Consider the following 11,090-nt stretch of genomic DNA (forward strand, 5'->3'; position numbering starts at 1 on the left):
TGTGAAATGTGATATTAAGAACCAAAGACAAAGATATGAATTCTTACATAAATATAAATTCTTATCAAGATCAATTCAATCAAAATATAAATTCTTACATAAATATTTGTTTTCTATTGTACAATCAAGTCATATAGATACTTACCATTCCACTAGCTGCGTTGCCTTGAGCAGTATCTTTCTTTTCATAAAATTGGGTATAATTAGCTAAACCTCTATACACTTTGTCATCTGCTTTCCCTTTTAATTCCTATAACATATAAAATAAATTACAAAAATATAAGAGTAAGAATAAAAGTTATAATATGATGACAAAAAGACATTAAATATGACATAGTAGTATTAGATAAAAAGGAAAACGAATGGTTAAACAACATGACTTAAATTTGAGCTATAAACAATTTTAAACTTGCCTTATTAATTATTAAAGATTTCTCATAAACAGCTTGAGCATCTCTGTCAATAGGAGTGTCAATTTCAACAGTTGCTGTGGCTCCCTGATCGGCAGGTGCTTCAGATGAAGTTGTTTTTCTTGACTTATACTTCACTGTAAGTTCATCTTCAGAGCTACTGTTGCCGGAACCAGCATCTAGTATAACTTTCTTTTTCGTGCGTATCGTCTAAAAATAATAATACTACTTTAAAATCAATACAAGCATAAAAATGACATTTCAACTTAATCTATACCTACATCTCATTTTAACTTTATCTATATCTACATCTCATTTTAACTTTATCTATATCTACATCTCATTTTAACTTTATATATATTTTAATTATTTTGTTCAAGAGTGGTAGTTTTATTAATAATAATATTGTTGTGATAACTTAATGAAAGTGAAGTACACTATTTGCTAAGAATGATAAATAAAGGTTTATTTTGACTGTGTTTATTTGAATTGGGCAAAGTGTTATAAATAAATATTGAGGCAGTGAAACTAAAATTAAGATTGTCCTTGATGATGTCTGGATTGTTGGATATGATATAATTTGATAAAGAAGTGTTGAAACTTTTTGGATATTATTAGTTATTATTAATAATGAAATTTTATGTTTAAAATACTTTATTTTGATCTCCGCAAGTAATGAACATTAATAAGAAATAAATAAGGCCAATAACGATAAATGTAGTGAATATGAAAATTTTAAGAAATATATCTTTTATATTTAAATAATAGGCAATATTCATTACTAACATTTTCAAAGATAAAGTTACACAAAATAAGATATCACTGCTTTTCTATAATAGGGACTGTTATAATTAAAAAAATATATATATTATAATTTAAATCAGAAGTATTTCAAGGATAGTACAGCAGAATGGGGTAAGTAACTATTACTTCTAGGGTCATCTCACAGACCGCCATCTCCCAAAGGTATTACAGTTGTTAAAAAATAACCACAATCTATGCAAATCGTCAGAGAGAAAATTAAAAAATTTGTGTCAGAGGTGCCACTATTAAAGCACTAGTGCAAAGCAGCAATATGCCCAGCTGACCATAAATACATTAACAAACATCCTACAAGAATCTGCTTAATAAAACAAAAATTATCAGTCTCTATTTTAATGCTAAATATAAAGTTCTGGCAGTGAAAGTAAGAAAACAATGCACTTACAGATTGAACAAGTGGGTTGTTACTGCTGATTTTCTTTTGTTTACGGACAACCTGAGTTTCATCTTCACTAGCTGAAAAATTAAGGGAACATATTATTACAATTTCAAGTGTGGTTTTAATAATTTACCTTAGTAAAAAAAAAAAAACAACTGAATTTAACCCTTAAATATCTTGTTTAATACTGTATGGGGATATGTTTATTGTTGAATTAAATTGAGAAAATACCAAAATTAGTAATATCAATTTTTAGTTGAGAATAGGCACTGACTGTAACATTGATTATAGTAAGTTTATAATATAATATTCAAGAATAATTAGTAATAGTGATATATAGCTCTAAGAAAATTCTACCTCTTTTATAAATAAAAAATGACACCTAGGAGTTTCAGAATTATGTTTAGATTTAACTGGAGAAGTGTGCTGGCTTTAGCAAACCATATAAATACTAGAATTGGATAATTATTAAACTAGACATTTCTTAGGTTTTACTTGTAGATATTAGGAATCATTGACAAAAAACCAAAAAAAAAACTCTAAAAGATATTTACAAAAGGTGATGATCAATAACATACAAAAAAAGTATAATGGAAATCTAACAATCAATGTAAATTTTAATAGTTTTTAAAATTTAAATGGGATGAAAAGTAATTCAATATATTAACTAATAGTATTTTATCACTAACAGTTTTCAGAATCACTATTCTTCCTCCTCCTTCCTTTATTTTTGACATTGATTTTCCTCTTTTTAAAAAGTGGTTGGTCTTTAAGCTCTAATTCTGACATTAAAATTTCATACAAAATAACTAATATGGATCACTTCGTAACCTTTGGCGCTACGCATAGTAGGGGTTGTTTATTTACTGTTAGCAATGGCCATCTTGATTAACACTTTTCTATGACATAATATATAGAATCGAATTATATCCCTATAACTTTTGTTTTAATATATCTTGTCTATATAGGATAAATTCATTTATAATTTCATATTAATAATTACAGTAGTACCGACTTGTCGAGAGAATGGATTTTTATTGCTTTCTTACAGCCTTACTAGTCCACTGGTCAAAGCGGACATCTTTCTTTTGCTTTGGCATATCTTGGCATTGTTGACCGGCGTTAGTTTGTTTAGGCTGTTCTTAGTTTCCAGTTGGGTGTAGAACACTTCGAGTTTTATTCCACGATGGGTGAAAATACAGGTAATAATTATTGCTAACTTTACTATGTGTTATATTCATAATTAATGCTTATTGTTTTAAAGGAACATAGCTCGGGATTGTTAGCGTGTGTTTATTGCTTTAATGTTGTTTACTGTGCTTTAGAGTAATACTTTTTAACCAACCTGGCTGTTTAATAATAGAACATGAGTTGTGTAGCGTGTTTTAGGATTTAATGATTTTTAGTATCCGGTTCAGACTAACATAATTTTCTGTCATACTTCACTCATATTGTATCTAATTATATTAAGAAACTAATCGGTTCATTATGTAAAACAATGGGTAGGGTTTGTTCCATACTTGTATTCATATATAAAACAAAAGAACAATCAGGGTTACTTGTATTACTCTTTGTTATTTAGTGAATGGTATTACATATTTTGATGTATTTCCAAGATGTGTTACTCTTTGTGTCATGTAATTTCAATATACACAGTATAAATCTTAAGATTTGTTTCCAGTACAATTGAGGCACTGTCATAAAACATGGTAACTAAGTTAAAAATAAAAACCGTTGCAATGTCATAATATTTTTTTAATTGCAAAATTCTAACAATCTGCCGTCACTTACTTTTACTATAACTTCTCATCAGCATTTATACATTACAAAAACAAATTTCCTAAAGATTCTTTCTATAATGGACGTGATCAGCTCTTATGAATCCATTGATGCCAAAAACTTCAATGTACAGTAAATGTCATGTAACATGTGTTATGACAGTGCCTCAATGTATATGTTATATTTGAATGTTCTTTCTTAGTTTTGAATTGCTATAAAGTACTTGAAAATACTATTTTTTCTTTATTCTTCAATATTTAGTCTTAATTGTTATAAATAATTGTGTCACCCATGCATTGTGAAGTTAGAAATTCTTGCAGGACCTGCTTATAGTGTTTACAGAGAACAGGTTCTTTATTTAAGTTGCTTAGTTACATGGTTAGCCCATCTAAAGTATTAATTACATTTGTACTTAACATTAAATAAGACTTATTTTACCTTTTTATGCTTTATGTAGCATTATATGTGTACTTCAGAGTTTTATAATTGGCTATGCTGGATTGAGGCATATCTGGTATTTTAGTTTTCATTATACTATTTTTTCTTATGATTGCTATTCTTAAGCTTAAAGAAACTTAACCTTGCCGTTAAAACCTCCTTCTTTTTTTTTGTTGGACTTGCAAGGAGGAAAATATATTTTCTTTTCAGGAACTTTTATTACTAGTTTATCGATTTTCTGTAGTTATGTTTTTATTCTATTACTAATGTATTTATTTTAATAAGTTTTTAGATTGAGATGGGTTCCACCAAGCTTTGTATTTATGTTTGGGTGTTTAGCTTTGACATGTGGCTTTTCTGTGTAGTTTAGCTTTCTCTGTATTTACTTTTTAACAGTAATAGTACTGTCTACTCCACACTTAGCAGCACACTAAAGATAGTGAGAGAAGAAAAAAAAAAAAAAATGGTAATAATAATAATGGCTAACCTGAAAATTCGATGCCGATACCACCATTCATTCTCGACAAACATCTGTCCAGTGGAGCACCTCCAAACCCAAATCTACTAGATCAGTTTGATTGCAGTTCTCCCACATAAGTTCTGGACGTTTTCTGTTCAGTTCAGTATTGTTAATATTTTAATTATATTACAATCTTACATGCCTATCTTTTACGCTGCAATTCTATAACCTTAATCATATTTATCGGGTGCAGCTTCCTCCATTCAGCATTGTGCAGCCTTTTAAATTCTCCTATTAATTCATCTTTTTTTGGCCGAATATTTTACATAATACTTTATTTTTAAAAACCTTAAGGCATTGTTCTTCCCTTAGTGTAAGAGACCACGTTTTGCATCCATAAAGAACATTGGAAAGGATATTAGTATATGTAAATTTTAAGTTTTTGGACAGAAGGTGTGTGCTAAGGAATTTTGAAATAAAAAATAACAAGCTTTTCCTCCCTTAAACCTCACTTTTATGTACTCATCAATTTCACTTTTTTTAAGTTACTGTAGAACTAAAATACTTTACTTATTTACCTGTTCAAATGTATTTCCTCCTATATCTATATCACCAAAATTTATACTGCTAACCATATATTTTGTTTTATCCGTTTATGTTATTTAGAGACCTAGTTCCTTGCATCGTAATATAACAAACCACATTCACATTCAAACTCTTTCTATTCATATCATCAACATTTTAGCTAAAGCCAATCTGTTCAGACAAAACACCCACCAATACCTGAAAAAAAAATGAGGAAAAAATAAAATTCTATATAAAGTGGTTAGTGTTATTTTGTATTGTTTTGTTTTCATCGAAACAGAGAAGTTATATTTTACTTTTCATTTAAATTTCCCTCTGCTGAGTTCTTTACTTCATTCAGAACAATATTGGACTAAGAGATTTAAAAGTATAAGTGAGATGTGAGGTTTGAGTTTAATTTTAATGATATAATATTATGATAAACTTGTGTTATTTCTGTTTCAGTTAATGGTGACGCTAAAACTGAAACTACTAATGACAAAACTGAGGTTAAATCAGTGGCAGGAGAGGCAGTGAATGAAAAGAAAGGTATTTTTTTTTACTTATTGACTGAAGTGAACACATTTCGGGTGTAATACGCCAGTTTATAATTAGATTAAATGTTTACCCATTTTGAAGCTAGTGCATTCCAGTTCATCTAATTATTGCACATTAATAGTATGTGGTATAAATTTGTGGCTCCCTTGTTGAGCTAAAAAATAATTTTAACACAATTATAGTTTTTCGTTAGTGTTCTAGAGTGTGTAGATAAAGAAGGAAAAAAAAAAAACAGTGCAACACAAACGATAAAATGCATTGTACATTTGCTATTTAATTTTTTCATTTGTTTTTGTAATATTTTGAGGCATTCACTTACGAAACCCCAGAGTGCCATGACATCCACCACTTTAGGAATGGCTTCCTGTAACCATTGAAAATTGATTCATTAATTAAAGTTAATTCTCTTTCCTAGGAAGTTGTTTGTTCTTTATTAAGATGTTAAGGTGAAAAATAAACTTCCTTTACAATATTATCAATATTCTATATTTGTTTGTACAACGTTTCGCGTTCCCTCATATTCAAGTACTAATATTCATTCCTATAATTATAACAATTAGTTACTGTTTGATGCTGTTAATAATTTACGTTGTTCATGCAACTGCTGACCCACTCTAGCATTGTTACATTTCTTACTTTTAGATCAAAAATTAACTATTGTTGTTTAGAGAGAGACATGGAAAAAAAAAGATATGTGTGTGTACGTATGTGTGTGTGTATATTTTATATTTATATAATGAAGTTTAAGCATGTTTAATTTGATTTATTAATTGAACTGTTAATGTGAAAGTAAGGCTGCAAGTTCATGTTTTTTATAATTAATTAGTTTTGTACTTTGATCCTCCTTCATTATGTTTTAAAAATTATTACCTATTGATATTTTTGTTAAGATGCTGATGTGAAAGAGTCAGCCGGGCAAAATGAGGAGGAAGCTGTTGAAAAAGACGATACTGGAAATAAACAAGAGGCAGCAGATGATGTTGGCGATGGGGATAAGCATAATGCTGATGATGACGAGCAAGATGAAGAAGACGACGAGCTCGGTGAAGATTCTAAAGGATATAAGATGTCATTCAAATCTAGCTTGTATATCAAAATTATGGGCTTTAAGAGGCTCCCATCTATGGTATTTATAATACTTTAATCAAATCCTGAAGTTAACTAAGTTTAAGCTAATTGTACTACATGGATTTAAAAATTTCAGGCTGAAGAATTGAAACTGTATTATAAGTTTTTCGTTGAAACGCTGGGAGTAAGTCCTCCATTGGTCCAGATTCCCGGTCCAGATGATGTATCTGTTTTCTTCCAGTTAAAATCAGTTGAAGATCGTCAGAAGGTATTTTCTCAGATGAAAGGGAAAGTTTACATGTGGAGGGACTATAAACTTGGAGTCAAGGTATTGTTGGTCAATTAAATGTTATTGTAGTCTTTTATCTACTTATTATATGTTAAAAAATACATTATATAGATTTTGAAAATATATGCTTGACTATATCTGTTTTAGAGAGTTGTTTTGAAATCATTGAGTGACAAGAAAGAATTTGGAAAATTACCACTCGACGAAGCTATTAAAATTCTGTACCCTTACAAGGAACTTCCTTATTCTCAGCAGGTAATTTTAACATTAAAACTATTTCATCATCTTTAGTTTTTTAGTTAATTAATTTTTTTATGAAAACAATTGGACTTATTATAGAATTGTGAATATAAAATGAAATTGAATTATATTGTAATTGTTCTGTTTTAAAAAAAAACAAAACAAAGTTAATAGGTGAATTGTACTTCTAGTAACTTAGATTAGAGCAAATTTAGGATTAAGCTTCAGTTTAGTTTAAACCATTCTATTTTTTTTTTCAGGTTAAATTTTTTCAGAGTAAATTATGTATTTCAAAACTGATTTATATTGTTATGTTCCATAATCTTCAAATTCTTCTTATCATCTGCTGTGATACTTTTTAGCTTAAAAATTTAAATTTTCATAATTTTTTTCTACTTTTACAGTTGAAGCAGAAAAGTGCCATAGCTAAACATGCCGCCGATCTTGTCTTACCTAAAGAAAGCCTGAGCAAGTCTTTAAAGACTAAAAAGAATATGAGAAGCTTCAGGATCAGAGAGATAGTGCCCATGATTCCTGTTGAGGGTTATGATTACTACGCTTCTTTTAGCATTGGTTAGTTCTCTTGTATTACTCAATTCTGTTCCATGGTTTTTGAATCAGTGCATCATTTTTTATTGACTCCGAAAAAATAGATAAGAAAAGCTTTGAATATTTCTTATTATTATTGTCATCTCTGACTTATTGGTAATAACTTGCCTAATATTTTTCAGAGGAAGATCCAGACACTAAGGAAATACTTGTTGGCTTGAGAGCAATGTCTGAAGACAGGGAAAAAACTGCCATTGTTCCATTAGATCTATGCCTCAGCATTCCACGTCAAATGGCCATTGTCGTAAAGGTATGTTATTATAATAAAATGTTTATTAATGTAGTTTGATAACTTTTGTATCATTTTAATTAATAGCTTAAAGTGTTCTCATTACTTGTAGTATTCTGTTCCTTTTTCAAATATGTTGTAGTTATATCATATCATTATATAAAAATATTTTTAGTATAGTTTAGTAAAAAAATATTTAGTATGTTTTATTAATTAATAAATATTATAAGTAGTTGATAATTATTATGAGACTATCATAATTTTTTTTTTTACAATTTTAAATTTCCTTATAAAAAAAAAACTTGTTAGAATAAAAATTGTTCTAAATGTTCTTCAAACAAAATATAATTAAGGTGATAATTTGTTAAAACTTATTTTATATTCAAGTACATTTCTACAAAAAGAGGAACTTAGAAGTAATTAGGATAAACTGAAGAGGTATAATTCCTGTATATAATTGGAAATCTTGTTTCTCAGTTTTTTTATCACAGAGAACAAAATACCCTTTATGTACCTTGCAAATCCATTTGAATTGAGAAATATATACTGTAATGTGAAACTGCCGGACAATTGAGATTTGTCCCAGAAATAATTGAAAGTTATTCAGGTAATCTGTGTTTAAGACCTTTGTGTCATGATGATGATCATGACAAAATTTATACAGTTAAAGCCCTGTACAAAAGAAATTTCTGGAACTAAATTAAAATGATCTAGATATCCTTTCTGTTTTTATTTTTTGTTATTTTTCCCAATTTGTTTTGGTTTGATTTAATGCAAACTGCAGCAGTGGTTGGTTAAGTTTGAAAACTCATTTTCTTTCATGTTTGAAGTGGAAGGAAATTAAAATAGAATAGGTTTAGTACTACCCTCGATAATAAGGTAGAGCAGTCTGATGAAAAACCTTGGACTATAAGGATTTAGCTGTCCTCAGTGATCACTGATTTCTCGAAATAAGTAATCTTGAGCCATTTCCTGCCGAACTGGTTTGCTTGTGTATTGCTGTTCTTGAAAAAAGACAGGTTGAGAGAAATTACACTTACTTAATATATGGTTCTATTATTTAAATTTTATGTACTAATATTTTCACCATGTTTATAATTGTAGAGACTAATTATCAATTAACTTTTCTTATTTATTTCATATAATTTTTTTTTCTATTTTTCTAGAGTTTTGTGGACAGCTTACCTGAAATAGGTTTTCATCCATACAATCCTAAGACAAGAGAAGGAGATATCCTGGGTGTAACGTTGAAGATGACGTTGTCTGGTCGTTTTATCTTAACTGTGATTATACCAAAACTTGAAACGCTGCACTTCAAACAACTTACAGAAGGTATGGTTTTCTCCAATATGTCAATTTTAGTGATTTTAACGGATGGAAGACTGATAATAACATTAAGTACCAATTGATTCTAGTTTCAGAATGTATATAAGTTTATTGTTTCAAAGTGTTTCAGGTATGTTCATTTAAAAAAAAAAATTAGTTAACAACTAAATTAGTGCTTCTTTGTAATTTTCCTAGGTTCATAGGGTTTATTATGTTAAAGATATTTATTGTAATGTAATGGTTTCAACTGACAATTCTATCACCTCATTATATGTTGTTTTCTTTAATTTTTTATGTTGTTATATACTTGTTTAATCAGTTCTAAGATTGTATTTAATGATTGTAGATGGTGTCGAAAGAGAAGAGGGAGATGAGGCTTTCTCAATGGAAGGGGAAGTTAAAGTAGAGCCTGTTGATGCTGAGACTGCCAAAGCTGAAGAGGTTTCAACTGAAGCTAAACCTGAAGAAAAAAAATCTGATCAAGAAGAAAGTACTAAGGAAGGTGAAGAGGCCAAAACCACTAAAGAAGGTGATGAGGAGGCTAAAACAAATGAGGAAAATAGTGCCAGTGAAGTAACTGAGAACAATTCCAATTCTCAGGTCTTCAGAATTGAAGAAACTTACTCTTATATGACAAAGAAAAAAATGGAAGAAGCAAAGGAGAAAATTGAAAAGTATTTTGACAAAAACGGAAAAGAACTTAGCATCGATTCTGTTTACTTGAGCATGGTTTATGCCGGCTACTTATCTAGGTAAAAAAACTTCATTTAACAATATTAATTATTTATTTATTGTATATGGTTGATTGATTTATACTATAATGTTATACAGAGAGGTTGATGTAACCTGAGTTCATATTTAACTTCCATTATATCAGATTTTTTTTCTTATATCTAGTGGATATTCATTTTCTATTTTATTCATTGTTGATTCACATAACACAATTTTATCACTTAGTTTTTAAATTTTCTAATTTAATGCTAATGTTTTGCATAATAAGTAGGTGTATTTAATCATTGCCATGAAAACTTCATTAGTTAATGTTTATAGAAAAGGAAAAAATAGAGGTGTGTTTTTCAGGAGTGAACGTATTAAAAAGATCTTGTCTGAACTGAACATGTTGTCTAAATGTATACAGTCATTGAGTTTGTCTATGTGGGAAGAAGGGTTTTTGGTTCTCAGTGGTTGAATCATCCCTGCTGCTCCCTCTGACTATTCCACTCCTTAAAAAATGATAAACTCATATTGTCACCTGTATTTGCCAGTTAGTCACTATCTCAGTTAAACAAATACTGAAAAACATAATTTCCTTGCCCATAAACATTTATTTCAAATTCTTTTGAAGTGAAACGTCTTTACAGATGTTCTACAACTCAAGAAAAAATATATAGAGTAATTTAATTTCATGATGCGAGAGGTGAAACAGAGTAGTGCGGGAGGGTATTTTTAACAATACTAGCAGTTCGATTGAGCGAGCTCCTATAATCTCATTATCCTATTGCTGTATAAAGCATTTCCTCCTAGAATTCATTTATGAAATGACTTCTATTCTAATAAATATTATTCTGGAACTTATATTTTCTACCTTGAGCTATAAGAAAGAATGTATCAAGTTTCTGTTAACCAGTCGTAAGACTTGTACTAAAAACCTTAACTGACTAGAGTGACCGTTTTGGATTCAAATCCAGCAAGTGACCTTGTCTTACACACCTCTAATTAAAATTTGGGGCAAGTTTCCTCTCTCCTCGAATATGATTATATTTTTCTTATAATTACCTCAATCAGTTTATTTAAATATTTTTCTAAATGTTAAGTATTTTAAAATCTATGGTCTTAGATTTGTCAATCAATTTAATTGGATTAATCTTAACCAAAAAAATTGTCATTTTCAAATTAAAGTATCTGCACAAAAAAAAATG

General features: G+C 29.0%; 2 protein-coding genes across 4 annotated transcripts in view; one reads left to right on the top strand and one right to left on the bottom strand.

The window, feature by feature from the left end:
- mdlc (RING finger protein mdlc) overlaps nt 1–2,469 on the bottom strand; it is a 5,554-nt gene extending 3,085 nt beyond the window's left edge. Inside the window, exons 1-4 of the mRNA XM_014420693.3 lie at nt 2,301–2,469; nt 1,618–1,688; nt 414–620; nt 146–250 (exon numbers count right to left, since the gene is read on the bottom strand). Of these exons, the coding sequence (XP_014276179.1) occupies nt 146–250; nt 414–620; nt 1,618–1,688; nt 2,301–2,400 (483 nt within the window). The 5' untranslated portion in view covers nt 2,401–2,469. The remainder of the gene's footprint in view (nt 1–145; nt 251–413; nt 621–1,617; nt 1,689–2,300) is intronic.
- Nucleotides 2,470–2,659: 190 nt separating this feature from the next.
- LOC106680729 (uncharacterized) overlaps nt 2,660–11,090 on the top strand; it is a 20,407-nt gene continuing 11,976 nt past the window's right edge. For all 3 annotated transcript variants that reach the window (XM_014420653.3, XM_024358303.2, XM_014420644.3), the window contains exons 1-9: nt 2,660–2,813; nt 5,318–5,401; nt 6,301–6,536; nt 6,615–6,806; nt 6,915–7,022; nt 7,412–7,580; nt 7,739–7,866; nt 9,012–9,177; nt 9,518–9,923. In XM_014420653.3, coding sequence (XP_014276139.1) covers nt 2,798–2,813; nt 5,318–5,401; nt 6,301–6,536; nt 6,615–6,806; nt 6,915–7,022; nt 7,412–7,580; nt 7,739–7,866; nt 9,012–9,177; nt 9,518–9,923 — 1,505 coding nt within the window. In that variant the 5' untranslated portion in view covers nt 2,660–2,797. The remainder of the gene's footprint in view (nt 2,814–5,317; nt 5,402–6,300; nt 6,537–6,614; nt 6,807–6,914; nt 7,023–7,411; nt 7,581–7,738; nt 7,867–9,011; nt 9,178–9,517; nt 9,924–11,090) is intronic.

Source organism: Halyomorpha halys, unplaced genomic scaffold (assembly GCF_000696795.3).
Source record: "Halyomorpha halys isolate HHAL.00 unplaced genomic scaffold, Hhal_1.1 Scaffold18.1, whole genome shotgun sequence".
NCBI classification, from domain to species: Eukaryota; Metazoa; Arthropoda; class Insecta; order Hemiptera; family Pentatomidae; genus Halyomorpha; species Halyomorpha halys.